This window comes from Dipodomys merriami, unplaced genomic scaffold (genome assembly GCF_024711535.1).
Source record: "Dipodomys merriami isolate MVZ:Mamm:240054 unplaced genomic scaffold, mDipMer1.0.p SCAF_6, whole genome shotgun sequence".
Lineage (NCBI taxonomy): Eukaryota > Metazoa > Chordata > Mammalia > Rodentia > Heteromyidae > Dipodomys > Dipodomys merriami.
Window position 1 is genome coordinate 218,119 of NW_027206179.1, and position 24,203 is coordinate 242,321.

The window sequence follows — 24,203 nt, forward strand, 5'->3', positions numbered from 1 at the left end:
CGGGCGGGGGAGGGGACGGAGGGGAGGGGGAGGCGGGCGCGCGGGGGAGGGGAGGGGGCGGGCGGGGCGCGCGGGCGGCGCTCGGCCGCCCTCCAGCCATTGGGCGCGGGACCCAGACGTCCCCGGCGCCCAGCCCCCTCTCCACGCCTCCCGGCGCGCGCCGCTCCCGGGACCGCACTTACCGGGAACTCGCCGCCCGGCCGCCGCCGCCGCCGCCGCGGGCTGCGCGGCCGCCGCCCCTGCGCCCCTCGGAGGCGCCGAGCCCGCGCGCGGGGACGCGGCGATCGGGGAGCCCCGGGGGCGCGGGGCTCCCCGCTCCGCCCAGGGCCGCCCCCGCCCGGCCTCGGCGCGCGCCGGGCCGGCGCCTCGCTCGAGCGCCCCCTCGGCCGGACGGGACCCGCCGATCGCGGGGACCCCCGGGGCCGGGCGGAGGGCGTGGCCGCGCCCCCCGCGGGGATCCCCGCGCCCCCACCCCCCGGCCCGCGGCGGGCACCGAGTCGGCAACACCAGCGACACTTTTTTTTAAACAAAACTTTATTGGTAATAGTTCTCAAATATGTTTACAACAGCACACGGTTCGGGAGGAAGCCTCGTCCTTCGCAGCCCGCACCCGGGCGGCCGGCCCCGCGCTCCTCCGGGGCTGGAGAGGGGGTGGGAAGGGGCAGATTCGGGGCTCCCCGGCAGCCCCCCCCCCTTTGCTCGTAAAAGAGAGAAAAGCAGCACAGATGCCCTGGCCTGGGGCGGGGGAGGGGGCGGCTGACAGCGAGGCGGAGCCGGGCGCACGGGCCGCCGGGCGGGCAGCGCGGGGCGCCGTCCCGGCCGAGCCCGGGCGGGGGCCGGGGGCCGCGGGCCTCGCTGTCCCAGCTGAGCGGAGGGGAGGCTGGGAATGAAAATCCGGCTGAGAATAAAATGGAGGTCGGGGGTGTCTGCTGCTGGGCGGGGCCGGGGGGCGCCCTGGGCTTAGGGCTCCCCATATCTTGAGTTGGGGGGAGGGGAGAACAAACTTGTCTTTGGCAGGGCCGGGGCAGCTGCTTTGGCTCCCGATAGCTGGAGGGTGGAGGAAGCTGTGGAGCGGGGGTCCACACGGCCGGGGGGCGGGGGGACGCACCCCGGTGCGCTCGCAGAAGACCCCCCCTTGGGAGCAGGGGTGGGGGCGCTGTAGCTTGGGGCCGGCTGGAACCCCACTTCCTGCTTTTGCAGCCGGGGGGCGGGCCGGGGCGGGGCGGGGCGGGAGGAGGGAGGAGGCACTGTAGAACTTAATAGATTTTAATTTTTTCCTTTTCCTTTCAATTCTAGCCAGCAGCCCACTGAACACGGTCCTCAAGTCTTTCCTCCCGCAGGACTGCTGGGAAGGGAAGGTTGGCTTTCCAGTCTATCCGTTCATCCTTGTACTGGGGTGGGGGTGGGGGTGGGGGCTGGAGGAAAGTTGGGGTCCCCTCTCCTCATCCTGCCCTCGGACACACCAGCAAGACGAGGGGGTGTACTGGGGCTGAGAAACTCATGTGGAACAGGCAGAAGTGGGCTGAAGAGGGGCAGGGGGGGCAGGGGGGCCAAGGGAAGGGGGTGCAGCTGGTGTTTCCATCCATCTGAATGACCCCCGTGCTCCCCCAACCCTGAAGGGCCAGGTGGGGGGGGGTGAAGTTAGATGCAAGGAACTCTGGGGGCTTCTGGCTGTTCAATCCAATCCTCCCACCCCCCCACCAAAGAAAAAAAAAGAAAGAAAAAGAGAACCCCTGGGGGTACAGGCACACCCCTAAAACTCAGAAAACTCCTTGCCACACTTCTCATTGATGGAGATCCGGATCTCTTCCTCCTCATAGTCGTCGAAGTTACTCGTGTCCCCAGCGCCTTTGAACTTTGGTATGAAGGGGGCTTCTACCTGGAGAGGGACCAGAAGACGGAAGGGGGCTCAGAGAGCTGGCGGCACCACAAAAAGTGTAAATGGCCGCCGGCCTGGGCACCGCCGGCCTGGGCGCCGCCGGTCTGGTCGTGGCCTTGGGACAGGGACACGGCGGATGGCCAGGTAACCCCAGGGCTGCTCTGCCTGGGGCGCTGGGGGGCCCACCTTCCTCTGGTAGATGGCGATCCAGTCGGTGGTGGCGAACCACTTGTGGTTCTTGATGTCGTTGACCCCGTTCTTGAGGTTCCCGAAGCGCTTGGTGAGGTCCACCTGCAGCAGGTTGCGCAGCAGGTCCTTCAGGTCTGAGCTGAAGTGGGACGGGAACCGCACCTGGAGGGGGCACAGATGCATGGGGTGCTGGGCCCCCGCTCCGGGGACAGGCCTGCGCGCAGCCCCGGGCGCCCACGGCTCCCGCCGCTCATCCTGGCGACTCAGGAGGCAGAGATGTGAGGGTCACAGTTCAAAGCCAGCCCAGGCTGAAGAGTGCAGGGACAGCGCCCACCAGGCCCAGAGTTCAAGCCCCATGACGGACCAAAACAAAGAGGCTGAGACCCGAAGACCCCCAGGAAGGAAGTTCACGACTCCCATCTGAATTACTAAAATCAAACAAGGAAAGCTGGATGGGGGGCGAGGCTTGAGTGGTAGAGGGTCAGCCAGGCACACGCAGGTCCCAGAGCTCGAAGGCCGGAACCCCAGACAAAACCACCACCACCAGAAAAAAAGTCTGGCCTGTTCTGGCTGGTGCTGGTGACTGGGCCAAGAATCCCAGCGACTTGGGAGATTTAGATTGGCGAGGCTCGTACTCCAAAGGAATGTTCCAGAGCCCCCTCTTCCCACCCGGCACAGGGCACGGTGATGTCACGGTGACATCATCCCCATTTTGTGGGAAGGGGATTGGCAGAAGGTCCAGAGCGTGGCGGGAAGTGAGACGCTACCGTACAGATCAAAGCGCCCGCGGAAGGCAGCTGTGGGGCCTTTCCTGTGACTTTGGAGGTCCGGGGAGACTGTTGAGGACCAGTGCTGTTAGGCAGGTGTTGAGTCTCAGCAAGGAGGAAAACAAGGGTTGGGTGGCCTGGCCACCCAGGCACGGTGGGGGAGGGAGGCAGCCTCAGGCTTGGACCTTCCATTCCTGGCTGCTTTTGAACACCCTCCCCGCCTCCCTCCTCCCCGTCCCCCCCCCCCCCCCCCCCCGCCTCTGCGCAGCTCAGTTCTTCTGGAATCTGGGGTCCCACGGCCTCGCACAGCGTCCTCTGCCTGCAAGTCCTTGCTTGGCCTCCAGCGCTGTGTGGCCTTGGCCTCGGCCCTTCACCTCTCTGGGCCTGCGCATGGCAGCCACCCAGTGGGGTGTGCAGCAGATAGCAGGCGGGGGAGGGAGGAGGCTACAAAGCGGCCTCTGTGCTCACCCCCCCACTCCCCCCACCCCGCTTCTCCCACACTTTTCTTTTGGCGGGGGCCACCACCCTCTGGCCCCCTGCTCGGCCTGGCGACGGCCCCCGCCCCCAGCAGTGCCCCGCGACTTCTTCCCACAAGCCAAGAGGAGGCTCAGAGGGGCGGGCCAACTTTGTTCCCAGTTTCAAGGCCAGTGGGGTGGCGGGGCCGGGGTGGGGGTGCACGCTGTGTGTGTGCGGGCGTGCATGTGTATATGTGTGTATACGTATATGTATGTGTGTATGTGTGTATATATGTGTATGCGTGTATGTGTATATATATATGTGTGTGTATGCGTGTATATGTGTGTATATATATATGTGTGTGTATGCGTGTATATGTGTGTATATATATGTGTGTATATATATGTGTATGTGTGTGTATGTGTGTATATATATATGTGTGTATGTGTATGTGTGTATATATGTGTATGCGTGTATATGCGTGTATATAAATGTGTATGTGTGTATATATATGTGTGTATGTGTGTGGGGGGGGGGAGGGGGGAGGTCTTGGCCTCCCTGCACCCCCTCCCTGTGGGGTTGCCCCCTTCCCCATCCTCTCCCTGGGGGGGCAGCACCCCTCAGGCCTGGGCGGGGCCACGGGAAGGCTCTGCCCGGAGCAGGGAATGGGACCCTGGCAGAGGACGGCCGGGGCCGGGCAGCCCGGCGGGAGCCACTTCACGATGCTTCTGCCTGCGGCTGGGGGGGGGGTGGTGCGGGTGTGGGGGTGCCCCCAGCCTCACCTTCCCAGAGACGATCTTCTCGTAGATCTGGATGGGCTGGTCAGCGAAGAAGGGTGGGTACCCCGCGGCCATTTCGTAGATGAGGACCCCGAGCGCCCACCAGTCCACCGCCTTGTTGTAGCCCTGGATGAGATGTGTGGCGGGTGATGGGGGAGGCATGGGCCTCGGGGGAGGGAGGGCGGGCGGGCAGGGGAAGAGGGGGCGCGCCTACTTTACTCAGGATTATCTCGGGGGCCAAGTATTCGGGGGTCCCACACAAGGTCCAGGTACGGCCTTTCACACGCTTGGCAAAGCCGAAGTCTGTCACCTGTGGGCACAAGAAGGGGGGGGTGGCTGGGCGGGGCAGGGCCCCCCAGGGCGCCCCCCTGCGGGATGGGCTGGGTGGGCACCTGAATGTAGCCCTGCTGGTCGATGAGGAGGTTCTCTGGCTTCAGGTCCCGGTAGATGAGGTCCAGCGAGTGCAGATACTCGAAGGTCAGGACGATCTGGGCCGCGTAGAAGCGGGCGTGGGGCTCGCTGTGGGGGGCAAGGCGGGGGAGGGGGTCAGGGGCAGCCACGCTCCTTTGTGGCTAGGCAAGCAGGCTCACCTGGCCGCTTGCAGAGGAAGACACCTCCAGCCTAGTTCCCAAGTGGATTCAGAGCCAGGGCACGGTGGTTCACACCTGTAGTCCCAGCAACTTGGGAGGTGAGGCTGGAGGATGACTTGGGCCTGGGTGTGTGAGGTCAGCCTGGGCAACACAGCAAGACCTGAGTACCTCATCTCAAAATAGAACATGAAGCCAGGCAACGTGGGTCATGCATATAATCCCAGCTATGCAGGAAGCTGAGGCAGGAGGATCTCAGGATCAAAGCCAGCCTGGGGGGGGGGGCACCTTAGACCCTGTCTCAGGGCCAGGCGGCTCATGCCTGTCATTCAAGCCACTCAAAAGCTGAGACCCCAGGATTGAGGTTTGAAGCCAGCCTAGGCAGAAAAGTCCTCGTGACTCTTTATCTCCAGTTAACAAACAAAAACAAAAAAGCAACTGAACTGGAGCCTTGGCTCAAGCAGAGTAAAATAGAGCAAAATAGCTCAGGGACAATCTCCAGGCCCAGAATTCAAGCCCCAATACTGACACAAAACAGTCAACTACACTAACAACAACCAAATCAAAACAAGGACTTCAGAGGACGGAAGGGAATACGGAAGATCACTGTCGATTATCATAGCTACCAAATAAAAAAATACTAGATGATTGGAGGCATGACTCAAGTAGCTGAGCACCTGCCCAGCAGACTCACAGCTCTGAGTTGAAAGCCTACAACTGCTCAAATAAATGAATAATTCTTTGTTGTTGTTGTTGTCGTCGGTCGTGGGCCTTGAACTCTGGGCCTGGGCGCTGTCCCTCAGCTCTTCAGCTCCAGGCCAGCGCTCTACCACTTGAGCCACAGTAAACTGCAGACTGATTTTTTTTCCTGGGCCCAGAGTAGCACATCTTGAGTCCCGTTTACTTGGGCAATGGAGGAGGGGAGATCAATCTTATCAGCCCGGGGGAACTGAGATAAAAAAAAACAGCTGGGCGCCGGTGGCTCCTGCTGTCATCCCAGCTACTCAGGAGGCTGAGAGCTGAGGATCAAGGTTCAAAGCCAGCCCAGGCAGGAAAGTCTTTGAGACTTTTTTTTTTTTTTGGTCGGTTGTGGAGCTTGAACTCTGGGCTTGGTTGCTGTCCCTCAGCTCTTCAGCTTAAGGTGAGTGCTCTACCGCTTGAGCCACAGCGCCACTTCCAGTTTTCTAGTGGTTTTATTGGAGATAAGAGCCTCGCAGACTTTACTGCCCGGGCTGGCTTTGAACCGTGATCCCAGATCTCAGCCTCCTGAGTAGCCAGGATGACAGGTGTGAGCCACCGCCAGGCCTTGAGACTCTTTATCTCCAATGAACTACTCAGAGAATGGGAAGTGGTGCTGTAGCTCAAGTGGTAGAGCGCTCGCCTTGAGCTGAAGAGCTGAGGGACAGCGCCAGGCCCAGAGTTCAAGCCCCACGACCACAACCACCACCACCACCACCAAGGTCAAAAAAGCAATAGAAAGCATCCTGGGCATGGGGACATGCGCAGCTGCAGCGCGTGCTCGGGCCTGTGGCGGGGGTTCAGGCTGGTCCAGGCAACACCGCAAGGCTCCATAGGAAAAATAAAGCAGCTGCGCGCAGTGGCTCCGCCCTGTGATCTCAGCTACTTGAGAGGCTGCCATCAGGAGAATTGCAGTATGAGGCCAAGGTCTCTCTGTCTGTCTCTTTTTTTTGTCAGTTGTGAGGCTTGAACTCTGGGCCTGGGTGCTGTCCCTGTGCTCTTCAGCTCAAGGTGAGGACTACCACTTGAGCCATAGGGCCATTTCTGGTTTTCTGGTGGTTTATTGGAGATAAGAGTCTCACGGACTTTTCCTGCCTGGGCTGGCGTTGAACTGGGATCCTCAGCTGTCAGCCTCCTGAGCCGATAGGAAGACAGGCTTGAGCCACCGGTGCCCAAGTTTTCTTAAGACCTCATCTCAACCAGTGAAGTAGCTGAGCAGGGTGGTAGCTGTCTGTCACCAGACCTCAGCAGGAACATAAGCAGGAGGCTCGGGGTCCCGGAGCAGCCAGAGTAAAAAGCTCAAGACCCAAGAAAAGGCTAGAGGAGGCGCAGGGGCTGGAGGCTCCCGCCTGCATCCCAGCTACTCAGGAGGCTGAGATGGGAGCATCTCAGGTTGATGTGGGTCGGGGCAGGGAGTCTGTGAGACTCTGATCTCCAATAAATGACTTGGGAAATAGCTGCAAGTGGAGCTCCAGTGGTAGAGCGCTGGCCTTAAGCACAAAGCGGCTCAGGGGCAGTGCCCAGGCCCTGAGTTCAAGCCCCAGGATGGGCAACATAAAAAGGGAGGGGCCTGAGGGGGCGTGGCTCAGGTGGAATGCCACCATTCTCCTTCTGTGCTGCTGGGGTTCTGCCCCCAGGCCCAGTCCCCTAAAGTCAATGCTTAGGGTACTGTCTTGATCTGCCTGTGTGGTTCTGGGGGTACAAGCATGGCAGATTCCTCAGCACAGGGATGAGCAAACCCTGGGGCCACGGCAGTGGAGTTCCCGGGTGCCTCCCTGGGGGCCTGGCGGTGTTGGGGTGCAGGCCCAGCCGCTTACCTGAACCTGCCGATCCGCCGTAAGTGCGAGAACATCTCCCCGCCAGGCACATACTCCATGACCATGTACAAGTTCGTGTTGTCCTGCGGGACAGGGGATGGGAGGTGATACCGGGGTCGGGGTCCCTGGCCCCAGGCCCCCTGAAGGCCTTGGAGGCTACAGGGCGGGTGGGCACTGCGTGGCCCACTGTACACGGGGTGCGGATGGGGTCCAGCTCAGAGGGGACCTGAGGAATTGGCAGGGGCCCGAGGAAGGCTCGTGGGGTTACTGTCAGCTGCAAGCTGTGGCCATGGTAAAGCCACAGGATCTGTGGGGCCCCAAAGGAAAATACGCTGGGTGAGTTGGTGCACACCTGTAATCCCAGCACAGGGAAGGGCTGAGGCAGGCTCAGCCAGAGTTTACAGGCCAGGCTGTAGGCTAACACCTTCATCTCAAACACAACGGGAAAAGCCGGGCGCCGAAGCCTCCCGCTGTCATCCTAGCTACTCGGTGGGAGGCTGAGATCTGAGGATCATGGATCAAAGCCAACCAGGGCAGGAAAGGCTGTGAGACTCTGATCTCCCATGAGCCACCAGAAACCCAAAAGTGGTGCTGTGGCTCAAGTGGTAGAGCGCTCGCCTTGAGCTGAGGGACAGCGCCTAGGCTCAGAGTTCAAGACCAGTGATTGATCAAAAAAGAAGCCCAGCTAGCCCTCTCTCCTGCAGAGCTCGCCCGGGCCTGGCAGCAGATGGCGCTGGAGACCGGGGCCCCCAGGCCTGGCCGCGGCCCCCACCTTGAAGGAGAACTCAAGCTTGACCAGGAATGGGAAGTTGACGGCTTGCAGTATCCGCTTCTCATTGAGGGTGTGCTCGATCTGTTTCAGCTTCACCACCTGGGGGGCACGGAGAGGAGGGGCCTGAGAGGGGCGCCCCCACTGGGGACACCAGATCCTGCAGTCACAAAGCCTGGGCTGCCCCTCCCCCTCCCCCTCCCCACGTGGCTGCGGAGGAGGGCGTGGGTCACCTCCCCACGTCCGTCACCGGCAGTCACTGAAGGCTTCCTGGAGGAAAGAGCAAAGGTGGAAAAGAGACAGGCCTGCCCCAAGGGCTTGTGGGTAGCTGGGTGAGCAGCTCACACCTGGTCATCCCAGGGGGCTGAGATCTGAGGATCAGCGGTCAAAGCCAGTCCTTGTGACTTACGAACCACCGAAAAAGCCAGCAGTGCAGGTGTGGCTCAAGTGGCAGAGCACTTGCCTTGAGCAAACGCAGCTCAGAGGGCTGGGAAGGTGGCTTAGTGGTGGAGTGCTCGCCTAGCATGCATGAAGCCCTGGGTTCCATTCCTCAGTACCACATACACAGCAAAAGCTGGAAGTGGCATTATGGCTCAAGTAGTCTAGCCTTGAGCAAAAAGAAGCTCAGAGACAGCACCCAGGCTCTTGAGTTCAAGCCCCAGGGCCAGCATAAAAAGAAAAAAAGGTGAAAATTGTTACTGGGCTTTTTCCTTTATTCTGGAGAAGGGAGTTGGGGGTGGTGCTGGAGATGAAAGTCAGGCCCTCGAAGTATTCCCGCAACACAAAGTCACACGGCCAGAGCCGGGCGCTGGTGGCTCACGCCTGTCATCCTAGCTACTCAGGAGGCTGAGATCTGAAGATCGCGGTTCAAAGCCAGCCCGGGCAGGAGAGACCGTGAGACTCCTATCTCCAAAAAACCACCAGAAAAACCGGAAGTGGCGCTGTAGCTCAAGTGGTAGAGCGCTCACCTTGAGCTGAAGAGCTGAGGGACAGCGCCCAGGCCCAGAGTTCAAGCCCCACGACCGACAAAAAAAAAAAAGTCACACTGCCAGGCTCTCTGAATGATTTTTTTGGTGTTGTTGGTGGTTGTGGGGCTTGAACTCACGGCTTGGGCGCTGTCCCTGAGCTCTTCAGCTCAAGGCAAGTGCTCCACCATGTTCAGTCAAAGTGCCACTTCTGCTTTTCTGGTGGTTCACTGGAGATGAGTCTCATGGGCTGGCTTTGAACTTTGATCCTCAGATCTCAGCCTCCTCACAGTAGCGAGGATGACAGGTGGGAGCCTCCTGTGACCCGCCTTTGAGACTTTTTTTTTTGGGGGGGTCCGGTCATGGGCCTTCACCTTGAGCTGAAGAGCTGAGGGACAGCGCCCAGGCCCAGAGTTCAAGCCCCACGACCGACCAAAAAAAAAAAAAGAACCTAAAACTTTAACTTTGGTACTGACGACTATAGTACCCATTCTTAATTGAAAAACTCCAGCTGAGGGGCTGGGAAGGCGGCTCAGTGGTAGAGCACTTGCCTTGCCTGCCAGAGGCCCTGGGTTCTATTCCTCAGCACCACATAAGCAGAAAAAGCCAGAAGTGCCCAGGCCCAGAGTTCAAGCCCCAGGACAGACACAAAACAAAACAAAACAAGTAGAGTGTCTGACCAAACAAATACAGGACTGGAGTCCAAAGCCCAGTATGGCCAAAATAAAAATAAAAGCTAGGTGTTGGTTCACTCTTGTAATCCTAGCTGCTCTGGAGGCTGTGGAAGGATTGAAATGTGAGGCTAACTTGGCTTGCAAAACCCACCTCAGGTATCCAGCAAAAACCGGGGCTGGAGCATGGCTCAAGTGGTAGAGTGTCAGCCCAAGCAAGTCAGGGCCTTGAGTTCAAACCCCAGTACTACAAAAAAGTACATAAAAGTAAATTAAAACTATTTGGCCTGTCAGGCATCAGTAGCTCATGCCTATGATCCTAGCTGCTCAGGAGGCTGAGAGCTGAGGATCATGGTTTGAAGCTAGCCCGGGCAGGAAAGTCAGTGAGATTTTTTTTTTTTTCCGGGTTGGTCTTGGGGCTTGAACTCTGGGCCTGGGCACTGTCCCTCAGCTCTTCAGCTCAAGGCGAGCGCTCTACCACTTGAGCCACAGCGCCACTTCTGGTTTTCTGGTGGTTCATTGGAGTGAAGAGTCTTTGAGCTGTGATCCTCAGATCTCAGCTTCCTGAGAAGCTAGGATTATAGGTGTGAGCCACTGGCACCCTGGCTGGGTGAGATTCTTATTGCCAATGAACTACTCAGAAACAGCTGGAAGTGGTCCTGTGGCTCTGGGTAGAGTGCTAGCCTTGAGCACAAAGAGGCTCATGAACAGTGCCCAGGCCTTGGGTTCAAGCCCCAGCACTGGCAAAACAAATAAATAGATAAATAATAAATAAATCTATGGCTAAACTGAGTTTTTAAGGGCTGAGTGGAAACGGTGGCAGCACCTTGCTTAGCTTGTATTTCTCAGCATCACAAAAAACAAACAAAGTTGGGTTCTGGCAGTTCATGCCTGTAACCCTAGCTACTCAAGGCTGAAATCAAGGCCTGAAGCAACCCAGCAAGGTAAATCTCTGAGACTCCATCTCCAATGATACAACAAAAAGCTGAGCTTGAGGCATGGATCAAGTGGTAAAGCACTGGTTGGGCGGGAGAAAGCTCAGGCCAGTGCAAGTTCTAGTATCTACTGTCAAAAAGGAAAAAAAAGAAAAGGAAAAGAATTTCATGTGTTTTTTGGGGGGAGGAGGGTACCATTTTGACACCTTGATGGGGTGTCTTGAAAAGTTGGAATCAGTTCTGTTGGGCTGAGGGGAGGTCTGTGTCAGTATTTGACCTCCAGCAACGCATGCATGCATGCATGCATGCTCAAGGGTGTGTTGGTATACACACAAAGAACTCCTCCTGACTTGTGTCACAATGACACCCTGGTGCAGTCAGATTTCAGAACTCTTTATGGAAAGAATGTCTATTCTAAACTGGGCGTCGGTGGCTCACACCTGTGATCCCAGCTACTCAGGAGGCTGAGATCTGAGGATTGTGGTTTGAAGACAGTCCAGGCAGGTCTTATCTCCAATCAACTACCAGAAAACCAGCAGTGGTGCTGTGGCTCAAGTGGTAGAGCGCTCGCCTTGAGCCAAAGAGCTCAGGGACAGCGCCCAGGCCCTGAGTTCAAGCCCCAGGACTGATTAAAAAAAAAAAGAATGTCCCTTACACACACAGCCTCCTCTTGGAAGCCTCCAGCTACAGTGTGCCCCGCCCCCCCAATCCTGAGCGGTGGCTGCTGTGTGGCAGCCAGGGCCTCTGGTCTGGCACCTTCTAGCGGCTTGGGCATTACAGGTGTTCCTTGGTATGCATGGGTCTCCAGGAACCTCCCTGCAGGCTCTCACAGGTGCAAGTGCCAAAGTTCTTCACATAAAGGAGGAGGTGTGGGGCTGGGAAGGTGGCTCCGTGGTGGCGGGCTTGCCTCACATGCGGAGTCCTGGGTTGGATTCCTCAGCACCACATAAGCAGAAAAAGCTGGAAGTGGAGCTGTGGCTCAAGTGGTAGAGCGCTAGCATTGAGCAAGAAGCACAGGGACAGTGCCAGGCCCTGAGTTCAAGTCCCAGGATCCCAGGACCGGCAAAAGAAAAACAAAGGAGGTAGCCAAGCGCCGGTGGCTCACGCCTGTCATCCTAGCTACTCAGGAGGCCGAGATCTGAGGATCATGGTTCAAAGCCAGCCTGGGCAGTAAAGTCTGTGAGATTCTTTTTTTTTTTTTTTTTTGGGTCCAGTCATGGGGCCTGAACTCTGGACCTGGGCGCTGTCCCTCAGCTCTTCAGCTCAAGGCTAGTGCTCTACCACTTAAGCCACAGCACCACTTCTGGTTTTTTTCTTTTTGCTTATGTGGTGCTGGGGAATCGAACCCAAGGTCTCATGCATGCAAGGCAAGCGCTCTACCACTGAGCCACCTTCCCAGCCCCTCCGTGAGATTCTTATCTGCAATAAAGCTAGAAAACTGGAAGTGGTGCTGTGGCTCAAGCAGTAGAACCCTTTCCTTGAGCTGAAGAGCTGAGGGACAGCGCCCAGGCCCAGAGTTCAAGCCCCACGACGGACAAAAAAAAAAAAAAAAAAAAAAGGAGGTGTTCATCTAGAAGGCCCCCTACATCTTCCTGTGGACTGAGGGGTTGGGGACCCCTTGGTTCTTGTATACCTGGGCAAGGACTCTGCCCAAAGCTGCATTGGCAGGCTCACGTTGCTTGCTTGCATGCCTTTTCATTTTCTTTTTTTAGTACAGGTCCTAAGGCTTGAACTCAGGGCCTGGGCGTCTTTTCTCAAGACTAGCACTCTACCACTTGGGCCACAGCGCCACTTCCAGATTTATTGGCGATTAATTGGAGGTAAGAGTCTCACTGGGCTGGGAAGGTGGCTCAGTGGTAGAGTGCTCGCCTCACCTGCCTGAGGCCCTGGGTTCGATTCCTCAGCACCACATAAGCAGAGAAAGCCAGAAGTGGTGCTGTGACTCAAACGGTAGAGCACTCATCTTGAGCTGAAGAGCTGAGGGGCAGCGCCCAGGCCCAGAGTTCAAGCCCCACGACTGACAAAAAAAAAAAAAAAAAGAAAAGAGTCTCATAGACTTTTCTGCCTAGGCTGGCTTTGAACTGCAATCTTCCGATCTGTCTCCTGAGTAGCTGGGATTACAGGCATGAGCCACTGACACTCGGCTTTTTTTTTTTTTTTTTTCCTTTTCAAGGCTAGTGCTCCATCACTTGAGCCACAGCTCCATTTCTGACTAGTCCTGGGGCTGAGCTCAGGGACAGTTCACTGTCCCTGGGCTTTTTCCACTGAAAGGTGGAGTGCTACTACTTGAGCCACAGCTCTGCTTCCCTCTGTCTTGTGATACTTAATTGAAGAGACTCTGATTGTTCCTGCCTGGGCTGGCTTTGAACCGTGATCCTTAGATCTCAGCCTCCTGAGTAGCTAGGATGACAGGCGTAAGCTGCCAGCACCGGGCTTAACTTTCTTAACAGACAAGACATGGATGTGATTGAACTAATTTTTTTCCCCTTCAATCCTGAGGACCAGAGGCGGGGCCTGCTACAGGCGGGGAGTTGTACCCCCAATACCCAGCTCAGAGGACAGTCAGCCTAGGGCTGACTTTTCGATCTTTCTAGAACATGGGAGCCGAGTGGGCATGGCGGGCCCGGCTGGTGCTGGGGGCCCGGGCCGCTCACCTTCTGTTTGTCGAGGATCTTCATGGCGTAGTGGTTCCCGGTCTCTTTGTGCTTCACTAGCATCACCCGCCCGAACGAGCCTGTGCCCAGGGTCTTGATCCGGTCGAACTGATCCAAATGGGCTGTGTTCTGGGGAGGGAGAGGTGGGGTCAGTCACTTCCGCCCATGCCCGGGGGTGTAGGGCCTGTCCGGTGCCACCAGCAGAGGGGGCTCTGGGCAGCGGGTGGAGACCCGGGCGCATTCCTCCAGGAGGGTGGCAGGGGACAGATCCGGCCCTGGCCTGGGGCCCGGGAGCTGCTGGCAGCTGCAGGGGGGGGGGGTATTCGGTTGGAAGGGCTGGGGGGGGGGGGTGCCGGCTGCAGGAGGGGGGGGTCCAGGGAGTCATTCTGGACATAGGAGGAAGACATGGGATCAGGCCTAGGAGCCTACATGGGGTCCTTGATTTTCATTCATTCATTCATTCATTCGTCTTTTTGAGATGCTAAGCAACCCAGGCTGGCTTGGAACTGGTGACCCCCCCTCCCACGGCCACTGCCCGTGGCTGACGTAGTTTTGGTTGTGTGGCCAGGGTGCTGGGGGAGCCGGGGGGCACTCACCTGGGCGGGGTTTTCCCATTTTTTAAGGAAATCTTCTTTGGCTTTGGCTAAGAACTCTTTCACTGGAAAGCAAGAGAGAAGAGGAGAGGGTTGGGATGGGCGTGGCCCGCCCCACCAAGCGGGGCGGGAGACGTCTACCTTTTTCCACTTTGGTGTTGAGTTAGGGTGCAGCTGCCTGGACCCCGAGCCTGACCGTTACCCAGTGTCTTTGGGGGACCCTGGCTGAGCCTATCAGAAACTTGGGGGAGGGGTTCAGGGGTTGGGGGGGGAGAGACAATCTTGACAAAGGGGCTGGGACCTGGGTATCTCCTTGTTAGGAGATGGGGGGGGTCCCACTTGCTGATCATCCAAAGCGGAGTCCCAGGAGACTTAGGGGTCACTCCCAGGGGACTGAGCGAGGCAGCCAGCCCACCCCCACCAGGCCCAGTTCTGAGCCACATTCCCGGGCCCAGCCCCAGGCCAGCAGGGGTATTTATAGCCTTAGATCTGGCAGCAGCTCCAGCCCCTTCTCTGGAGAGGCCCAGCCCAGGGTGGAGGCCGCGGGGCTCACGCGCCCTTCGGGGGGGGGGGGGGTCTCAGCTGTCACCGTGGCCCTCAGCGGGCCCCAGGCCTCTTCTCAGCTGGCCACTTGGGCCCTGATCCAGAGCTGGCCCCGGTGCCCACCGCCCTGCGGCGCCACAGAAGCTCAAGGCCTCCGGCCCCTGGGCCACCCTGGAAGCTTGGCTGGCAGACCTGGGGCTCCTGTCCTCCACTTTCATCTGCCTTGCAACTCGGGAAACTGAGGCAGGAAGTGGGCGCCAGGGGCCACGGGACCGATAGGCAGCGTGGCTGGGGGCTGAGATCCAGGCCTGGCCCTGACCAGCTGTGTGACCTTGAGCCAATCGCCTGGCCTCTCTGGGCCTCAGTGTTCCTTCTCTGTGCAGATGGACGGAGGGGCAGCCAAGGGCACCGGGGCTGGCAAAGGGGCGCCGTGCCAGTGAAATGCCCGCTCAGCACTTCACTTGTAACTGTTAAAATATTTCACAGCGGAGCGGGTCACTCCTACATACGTATCCTGAGGCTGGCGGATGGAGGTTCGAAGTTGGCCTGGGCAGGAAAGTTCCTGAGGCTTTTATTTCCCGTTAACCAGCAAAAAGCTGAAGTGGAGCTGTGGCTTAAATGGTACAAAACCAGCCTGGAGCAAAAAAGCTGAGGGGCGGCTCCCGACGCTGCAGCTGAGCTGCGTGCGGCGCCTTTTCCATCTGCTTCCCAGACACCTCATTGGCCTCTTTTTCTTGGGGGAGGCGGTGGTTAGATCGTGGGGCTTGAACTCAGGGCCTGGCACTGTCCCTGAGCTTCTGTGTTCAAGGCTAGTGCTCTACGACTCGGAGTCATAACTCCACTTCCCGTTTTGTGGTGGTGAACTGGAGATAAGCGACTCACAGCCTCTCCTGCCCAGGCTGGCTTGGAACCATGATCCAAAGATCTCAGCCTTCTGAGTGGCTGGAATTACAGGGGTGTGCTACCAGTCCCTGGTAGTCATTTGTCTTTCTTTTTAATTTTTGTCCATCATGGGGCCTGAACCCTTGGCCTGGGTGCCGTCCCTCAGCTCTTCAGCTCAAGGCCATAGCTCTACCACTTGAGCCACAGCGCCACTTCCAACTTTTTCTGCATATGTGGTGCTGAGGAATTGAACCCAGGGCCTCATGCATGCAAGGCAAGCACTCTATCACTGAGCCTCCTGCCCAGCCCCTCATTTGTCTTTTTGAGGTCTCACTGGGTTGCCCAGGCTGGTCTTGAACGGGGCCGCAGTGGCTGGGACTACAGGTGTGTATTACCATGCCCAGCTGAGTGTGCCAATCTACTCTGTATTTCATTTCATTGTCTTGCGGTGTCGGGGATTGGCCCCTGGCCACTCTCCGGGGCCTGAGAGCTTGTCTTAACTGCAGCCTGGTGGATTCTGCATCACGGACACATCCTGCAGCTACACCACAGTGTGGGCACTGCTCTGAGGCCCAGCCTTCTGGGCTAAGTTTTTGGTCAGTCATGAGTCTTGAACTCAGAGCCTGAGCGCTGTCTCTAGCTTTTTTGCTCAAGGCTAGTGCTCTGCCAGTTCAAGCCACAGCATTGCTTCTGGTTTTCTGGTGGTTCATTGGAGATATGAGTCTCTGGAAGTTTCCTGCCCAGGCTGGCTTTGAACTGCAATCCCCTGGTCTCGGTCTCCTGAGCATAGGATTATAGGGCTCCTGGCTTTATTTTTGGTGCCAGTCCTGGGGCTTGAAGAAATCAGGGCCTGAGGGCTGGGAAGGTGGCTCAGTAGTAGAGTGCTTGCCACACAGGCACAAAGCCCTGGGTTCGATTCCTCAGTACCACATCCACAGATAAAGCCAGATGTGGCACTGTGGCTCAAGGGGTAGAGTGCTAGCCTTGAGCAAAAGGGACAGTCCCTAGGCCCTGAGTTCAAGATCTAGAACTGGAAAAAAAAAAAAAAAAAAGAAATCAGGGCCTGGGCACTGTCAGTGTTTTTACTCAGAGCTGGTGCTCTACCATGTGAGCCACAGTTCTACTTCCAGCTTTTGGCTGGTTAAAAATCTCAGTTTCCTGCCTGACCTAGCTTTGAACCTGGATCCTTATACCTCAGCCTCCTGAGTAGCTACTGGCTCCAGGCTTTTTGTTTTTGTCGGTGGTTGTGGGGCTTGAACTCTGGGCCTGGGCGCTGTCCCTCAGCTCTTCAGCTCAAGGGGAGCACTCTACCACTGAGCCACCCTCCCAGCCCCTCCTTTTCTATTTTTGAGAGACCAGTTTTTGCTACGCAGCCCAGGATGGCCTCGAACTCATCTGAAAGTCAGGATGGCAGGCGGCAGCACCGGCACCGGGCATGGCCAGACGCTTCGGCCTCGGCGCGCAGGCTGGGCGCCCCCACGGCCTCTCGGCCTGGCACTGCTTACACGCCCAGTGGCCCGGCAGCCCATGAACCCCTCAGGCCCCCCCAGGTCCCGGCACACCCCCACTTTTACCTGCCTGGCTGTCTGCTTCACCCCCCCTCCCCTCCCCCCCTCCCCCACCCCCCCGCCGTGCCTGGCCCGAGCCAGATGCGTGCGACGCGGCCTGCATGGGACTAGAAGGGCAATGGCTGCAAAAGGGGGACCCGGCGTGGTGGGGGCAGAGGCCAGGCGGTGGGTGGCTCCCCCCTCCCCCCTCCCCCGTGGCCACATGACTGCGCTGAGCCCGAGGAACCCACGGCTCCCACACTTCCCCCAGGGGAGCATCCGTGACACCTGCTGTCTTGGAAGTCCCCCCCTGCTCTGGGGCTCCCTTCCCACCCCCATACGGGGCGGCAGAGAGAGGCCTGGCCCTGTGCCTCCATGCTGCGCTCCCTGGGGCGGCCCCAGCCGGAGAGCAGAGCGCGGGAAGGGCTGCGTGTGGCCTCCCCAGCGTCACTGCCCACGGCTGGCACTCACCTCTCCTTCCTGTCCCTCGGGGCGTCGGAGGGGCGTGGGGGTGGGGTCTCTGAGGCCCAGTGGCCCCCTCCCCCGCTCCCCGGCTAGGGACACTCAGGGTGCTGGTGGCTGTTTGGGCCCCGGGAGGGCGTGGCGGCGCAGGTAGAACAAGAGACGGAGGGCCAGGTGCGCCCAGAGCAGGAGCTGCAGCCAGCACTGGAAGGAGAGGTCCGAGTCCCCCCCCTGGTGGCCTCCGGACCCCAGATCCATCCCAGGCAGCCTAGGGCGCTGCCCGCCCGGAGATGGAGCAGGAAGCCTCCCGGGACGGCGGCTGGTTGCCACGGAAGCATTTAAAGGCACCGGCTCCACCTGCTCCAGCTGGGAAGCTGGCTCAGCGCTCGCCTCGCATGCAGGAAGCCCTGGGTTCGATTCCTCAGCACCACATCCACAGCAAAAGCCGGACATGGCGCTGTGGCTCAAGGGGTAGAGCGCTAGCCTTGATCAAAAGAAGCTCAGGGACAGTGTCCAGGCCCTGAGTTCAAGACCCAGAACTGGATAAAAAAAAAGAAAAAAAGAAAGAAAAGAACTACGTCAACTGATAAAGGTATCTGGTCTACCTGCTCTACGCTGCCCCCCTTGGCTGGGGGTGGGGAGGAGAAGATCATGGGGGACAGAGTGGGCTCCCCTCTGGCCAGCCATCCTAGCTGCCCCAGGGCAGGGCCTGGCATTCAAGTACTTCCTCTTCGGGGCTCTAGCCTCCACGGGCATGGCTGGCTGTGTCCAAGCGCCCAGCGCCGCGTCCCCAGGGCACCGGGGACGGACTGGAGACCCAGGCTCAGGCACCAGCCAGAGGCTTGCTGGGGAGGAGGGTCAAACACCCCCAAAGCTCATTAATTATCTGGAGGAGCAGCTGGAGAGAAAGGCTGGGGATGGGGTCCAGTGAGGAGAACCACCCTGACGGCTCCCCTTCCCCGGAGCCCCGACCCCGCTCCTCCCCGCCCCACGCGGGCGCATCTGGTCCTGGGGTGGGGACCTGCGAGGGGGAGCGGAGGGGAGCCCGGCTCGGCTGTCCTTGGCCTCTGTCAAACCTTGCCCTGCGCCTGGCCCTGAGCTCGGCCCTGAAAGTCCAGACCGGAAATGAAGGAATGGCTCAACCCAGGCGGGGGCGGGGAGGCCTCCCGGACTATCTCCCCCGTCCTTTCTAGAACTCCAAAGAAGGGGAGAGGCAGGCGCGGCCTCCCTCGCCACGGGTGTCCCCCACCCCCACCCCTGTCCACCAGAAGTGGCCTGGGCAGTCTGCTGCCCACTGTACCTGACACTTGGGTGCCACTGGCCTCCACCCGAGTCTGGGAACCCTAGACACCCCTAAGATATCTGGGGCCCAGCAGGGGGCACTGGATTCCATCAAGGGGGGGGTCTGACCATGCCCACCTTGGGGAGTCCCGCCCCCCACAGCAGCCTTGGACCTCTGTCCCCCACAGCCTGGCCGAGACGGGGGTCCAGGGGCAGGCAGACCTAGCTTGCGGTGCCCAGTTTCTCCAGGGTTGTGTGGAACCCCTCTTCTGGGCCGGACCCCCTTCTAGCCTGATGGGGACCCAAACACTGGAGTGGACAGCGCCCCACTGTCCGCGGGCAGGGTGGGTCCCCAACACTGCCGGCCTACCTCTCCATCAGAGCAGGCCCCGATCTTCACTCTGAGTTGAATCTCACCAGTGGCTGGGGCACCCCCCTGCCTCTGTGGGGACTGAGCCCGGACTGGGGGCCCCGGGCCACCCACCCCCTCCACTCACCCTTCCCAGACCTCCCAGCCCCAGGGGGGTCAGGAGAGAGAGGGCTCCCAGGGCCAGCGGAGGCCCACGGGCGCCTCCCCTCTACCTGCCCCCCCAAACCTTTTCTGCAGCCCCTCCCTGACTCCAGGGGCCGAGAGTGCCTGCGAAGTTGCTATAGCAACAGGGCTCAGCCTCACCATCGTAGGAGCTGGAAGCCATCACTCAGTCTTGCTCATAGGGCACCCGGACTACGGTGGCTGGCAAGGCTCAGAAGACCTGTGGCACCAGCCTGGCTGCCCAGCCCCGGAGCCCTGGCTGCAGGGGGAGCCAGGGAGTTCCAGGGAGGTGCAGCAGGGGGAGCAGGGGGAGGAGGGGACACCAAGAATAAAAACTCAACCTGCTGGCCAATGGGTACAGGGGAACACCAGTCAGGACCCTCAACACTTTGGATGGCCCGGCTGGGCGCAAGGCCCTCCCGGCTACCCGTACAACTGCCAGCCAGGGCTGGGCATGAGGTTTGACCCTCCGAAGCCTCTGTAGCAGGTTGGAGGGCAACAACAGTTCTCTCCCATCCAGCCCCCCCCCCAGTGCCTGGATGGGCTGAGGACCTCACTCCACTCTGCCTCTTCTCAGATGGGCCAACTCCCAGGGGTGTCTTTAGCCAGTGCCAGCCGGGACCTGAGCCCCACTTGGCTGTCGGTCCGGGGAAGTCTCCTGGGGCTGCTGGCTACTCCCAATTGCTCCAGCCTGGCCAGAGCCAGGGGCTCCATCTCCACCCCCCCACCCCAGAACTACTGTGCCCCCTCAATGCCTCTGTTATTTTGGGGGAGCCCGGGAGTGCTGGGTGGGGGTGGGGGGACACTGGCATGAACCCTGGCATGTGGGAGGTGAAAGGCAGGTGCCTGCCACAGGCTGGCTTGGCTACTGACGCCCCCCCCCCCCCTGCCCCTTTGCTCACCCTGGGGTATGAAAAGAGAGAGTTCTATCTTGCTCCATTCAATTTATCTAGGAAGAGTCTATTTTACTCTGCACCAACAAGAATCTAACAGGCGTAGCAATCCCATGTTTCATTTACAATATTGCTTAAGACCTCTAAACCAAAATTCACCAAAATTCTACCAGTGGCTCACGCCTGTCATCTTAGCTACTCAGGAGGCTGAGATCTGAGGATCACAGTTCAAAGCCAGCCCAGGCAGGAAATCATTGAGACTTCTGTGTGTGTGTGTGTGTTGGTCCTGGGGCTTGAACTCTGGGCCTGGATGCTATCATTGAGCTTTGGTGCACAAGGCTAGTGCTCTACCACTCGAGCCACAGCTTTATTTTGGGTGTTTTTGTTAGTTTATTAGAGATAAGAGGTTCACTGGCTTTACTACCAGGGCTGGCTTTGAACAGCAACACTCAGACCTCAGCCTCCTGAGTAGCCAGGATTACAGGCATGAGCCACCAGTATTATCTCAATCAGCAAAAAGCCCAAAGTGGAGCTGTGGCTTGAGTGATAGAGTGAAAAAGCCTTGAGTGAAAAAGCCAAGCACGAGTTCAAGGACCTGAGTTCAAGTCCCAGTGCTGGCACAAGAAGAAAGAAAAATCTTAATTAATTTATGATTATTACTACAGACAGGTCTTGCTACTTACTGTGTAGCCCAGGCTGGATTCAAACTCTGGTTTTCTTTTCCTTAACTTCATTTTTTCTTTTTTTGTCTTTTCTTTTTTGGTACTGGGGTTTGAACCCAGGACGATGTACTTGCTAGGTAAGCACTTTGCCACTGATCTATATACCAGCACTGGCTTCAAACTTTAAAACCTCCTGTCTCAGACACCCCGGTGCTGGGATTACAGGTGTGTATCACTGTGCCCAACTTTTTTTTTTTTTTGGGGGGGGGGATCCATGGCTCAAGCCTAGAATAGTAGTCACTCAGGAGTCTGAGAGCTGAGAATCATAGCTGCAAGCCAGCCTGCAGGAAATTCCATGAGAATCTTATCTCCAATTTACTACCAAAAAGCTAGAAATGTTACTGTGGCTCAAAGTGGTAAGAGCACTAACCTTGAGCACAAAAAACAAAGTTTGCACAGTGTTCCAGGCCCTGAGTTCAAGCCCCAGAAGCAATACAAAAATAAAACAAAATAAAAATCCAAGCCAGGCACTGTGGCTCACATTGTAATCCTAGCTACTCAGGTGCCTGAGATCTGAGGATCACGGTTCACAGACAACCTGGGCAGCGGAGTCCATGAGACTCTTATCTCCAATGAACCATCAGAAAACCAGAAGTGGTGCTGTAGCTCAAGTGGTGGAGTGCTGGCCTTAAGCTGAAGAGCTGAGGGACAGCGCCCAGAACTTGAGTTCAAGACCCATAACCGACCAAAAGAAAAGAAAGTAAGAAAAATCAAAGTCTGAGCTGGGAAATTTTAGGGTCCAGGAAGTTTGCTGGTGGATGGAGATGGATGTGAATCCTGCCTCTGAGATGTCACCTACGTCAAACTGAGTGGTTCATTTGAAATAGCCCCGCATGAAAATCATCAGAGCACATTTATCTACGGAGACCATTGAGCCTGGCCCCAGCCTTAAAGGCCCAATAAATAGTAGCACTATTTCATCTCCAGAGAATTAGCAGTTCCTTCCGGTGCCTCTGATCTCTTTCTTGGGATCTTTTTCTCCGTGCTGCTTTCCATCCTGCCCCACCCCCACCCTTCTCCACCGCCTGTGTGTGATATGCCTAAAGGTTTTTCAAGACTATGTCATCTCCCCAACTTTCATCAGAGCCACTGCTACACAGAGCTGCCTCACCTGCTGGGGGGCTGGGTTCCCCTGCCCCCCCCCCCACTTTCCCACTAGTCTCTCCAAGCTCAGCCCCGGGGCTGTTTTGGACTCAACCCACCTGCTCTTCTGTCATCAAGCGTTCAACTAAAGCCTGCGCCCCTGCCCGCCCCCCCCCCCCCCCCGACACACTTGAGGCCACTCTGCAACTTTTACAATTCTGCAGCTCGAATTCCACGTGGGAATAAAAGTTCTCTTTTTCTTTTTTCATTTATTTTTTTTTTCCTGATTTTTCTGGGAAGGGACATTCTGGGTTAAGTCTGAGATGCTGGCATTTGAGAACCAAGAACTGTTCATTAAAAAAAAAAAAAAAAGCAAGGCTGGGCACGGCCCTTCTTCAGATCGGAGGACTTTGGAGGGGGGGGCAGGACTGTCCCTCAGCTGGGACAACTTCAGAGCTCAAGGAATTAGGGAGGGGACACAGGCCATTTCTGAAGATCATTCCCAAGGCAGAATCATGTTCTGTCTCTGGCTGGGAAAGGCCAGCATGCTTGGGTGCCTGGGGTGGGGGGTGGAGGGGGTTTACACATCGCCCGCTGGGTGAGCCCTGGGTAAATGTCAAAATCCATCTGTCCCCTGGTAAAGAGAATTACTATGTGCCACCTATTCCTCTTCTTGCTGCCACCACACCACGTGTGTGTGTGTGTGTGTGTGTGTGCGCGTGTGCGCGTGCGCACGCGCTCGCGCACTCGTGCCTGCCAGTCCTGGGGCCTGAGCACTGCCCCTGAGCTTTTTCTGCTCAAGGCTGGTGATCTTTCACTTGAACCACAACTCTACTTCCAGCTTTTTGCTAGGTAATGGTAGAAAAGACTCTCCTATAGACTTTCTTGCCGGGGCTGGCTTTGAACCGTGATCCTCAGATCATAGCTTCCTGAGTAGCTTGGATTACAGGCAGAAGCCACTGGCACAAGTCCTCATTCTGATCATCTTAGTCACAGCCCAACCAACCTATCTATTCCCACTCTGTCCCCACCCAGGGGGGCCAGGAGTGGGTGCAAAAACCCTCAGGACTGGGTGAACGACAGCTCAATGAGCTAAGAGGCAACCATCTATGGAGGAGCCCTCCCTGGAACCCAGAGCTCCCCACAGGGCAGGAGATGGGAGGGGGGGACTGTGCCACTGCCCCCACCCCTAAACCAAGATAGAGCCCCCAGTGAATACCCACCTGCACTCCACAGTCTGCTACCCCAGCCCGGGCAGAGACAGGCACACGGACAAGGGGAGAACTAACGGAGACAGGGAGTGACAGGATGAGGGGCAGCGGGGCCCAGCGAGCGCCAGTCCCCCATGCCAAGTGACACCCCAAGGGAAAGGCAGTGCTGCAAGTGCTCTGGGGTCTGCTGAGGGGGGGCGGGGCGGAGTAGGTGAACAGGGGAAGGGCAGGAGGAAGATGGGGGGGAGCTGAATGGGGGAGGGGTGTGGTCCCCACCGGCCCGTGTCTGCCTGGAGGAGACAGACCTCCCCCGCCCCCTGCAAGCACCTTAGAATGGAAGGAGCTCGGGGCAGCGGCAGAGACGGGAGAGGCGGGGGTGAGGGTCTGGGGAGCGGGTCCGGGAGAGGGGCGGCGGCGGTGACAGGCCCCACGCGGGCCCCGCGGCGCTCCGAGCCGGGCTCTCGGTGACAGCTGGGGGAGGGGGGGCGCGGTCTTTTGGCCTAGGGCCCCCGGGCGGGGTGGGGGCAAGCTGCTTCGTGGGCCCGGGACCCCGGCCTCGGACGCGGTGGGAGCCGGCGGCCCGGGGGCCGGCGGGGGAGGGGCCGCGGTGATGGACAGGCGGGGGCCGGCGCGCGGGGCGGCGGCGGGGTCACGGCGCGCACTCACCGCTCTCCTGCTCGCTGCCCTTCTTGGCGGCGGCGGCGTTGCCCATCGCAGTGGCGGCGGCCGCGGCCGGTCCCGGAGCGGCGCTGCGGCGGGTGCTAGCGGCGGCCGGCGACCCCGGAGCGCGCTGGGCGGCGGAGGCGGCGGCCCCTCGGGCTGGCTGCGCTGGCTGCGGCGCCGCGACCCCCGCCCAGCCCCTGCTTCCCGCGTCTCTCCGCGCCTGCTCGCCCGGGAACCTCAGTCCAAGTCCTTTGCTTCTGTCCGTGACGCCCCCGCAGCCCGCCGCTCATTGGTCCAGGCCCCCATGATCGACGGTGTTTCGCTGCCGCCTATTGGTTTCGCCAAACCCTCCCGAATCGCCATTGGCTTCTGGCTCCGTGACGTGCACCGAGGACGCTCCGCCACTCACAGGCTCACGAGGCCTCAGCTGGGCGGGCGCACGCGTCTAATTGGTCCAAATACCCGACAGGTCTTAGGGCTCGCTTTATGAGCCCACGGATTGGCGGACACGCTCTATCCGGCCAGCCTCCCCGCAAAACGTTCTGTGTCAATCGCAGGGTGAGAGGGCGGGGCGCAGGCACAGTC

At 58.7% G+C, this 24,203-nt stretch overlaps 1 protein-coding gene across 3 annotated transcripts; it reads right to left on the reverse strand.

Moving 5' to 3' along the window:
- Positions 1–1,252: 1,252 nt before the first annotated feature.
- Positions 1,253–23,876, reverse strand: Prkaca (protein kinase cAMP-activated catalytic subunit alpha). 3 transcript variants are annotated; one of them, XM_070002141.1, is made up of 10 exons: positions 23,622–23,876; positions 13,803–13,864; positions 13,207–13,335; positions 7,985–8,083; positions 7,213–7,295; positions 4,463–4,589; positions 4,285–4,380; positions 4,074–4,196; positions 2,066–2,230; positions 1,253–1,879 (listed from the first exon to the last, which is right to left on the reverse strand). In XM_070002141.1, exons 1-10 carry the CDS (start codon positions 23,665–23,667, stop codon positions 1,754–1,756), a joined length of 1,056 nt encoding a protein of 351 aa, XP_069858242.1. In that variant the 5' UTR covers positions 23,668–23,876; the 3' UTR covers positions 1,253–1,753. The 3 variants fall into 3 exon arrangements, with proteins under 3 accessions (XP_069858242.1, XP_069858243.1, XP_069858244.1); XM_070002142.1 differs by lacking the exon at positions 23,622–23,876 and adding an exon at positions 19,188–19,273; XM_070002143.1 differs by lacking the exon at positions 23,622–23,876 and adding an exon at positions 18,885–18,909.
- Positions 23,877–24,203: the final 327 nt, after the last annotated feature.

Excerpts from the sequence above, each read along its gene's own strand:
- Prkaca (XM_070002141.1), bottom strand. The coding sequence starts at position 23,667 with ATGGGCAACGCCGCCGCCGCCAAGAAGGGCAGCGAGCAGGAGAGCG. Across the intron at positions 4,590-7,212 it reads CGGCGGATCGGCAGGTTCAG|CGAGCCCCACGCCCGCTTCT; the intron begins GTAAGCGGCTGG and ends TGCCCCCCACAG. Across the intron at positions 1,880-2,065 it reads TCGCCATCTACCAGAGGAAG|GTAGAAGCCCCCTTCATACC; the intron begins GTGGGCCCCCCA and ends GTCCCTCTCCAG.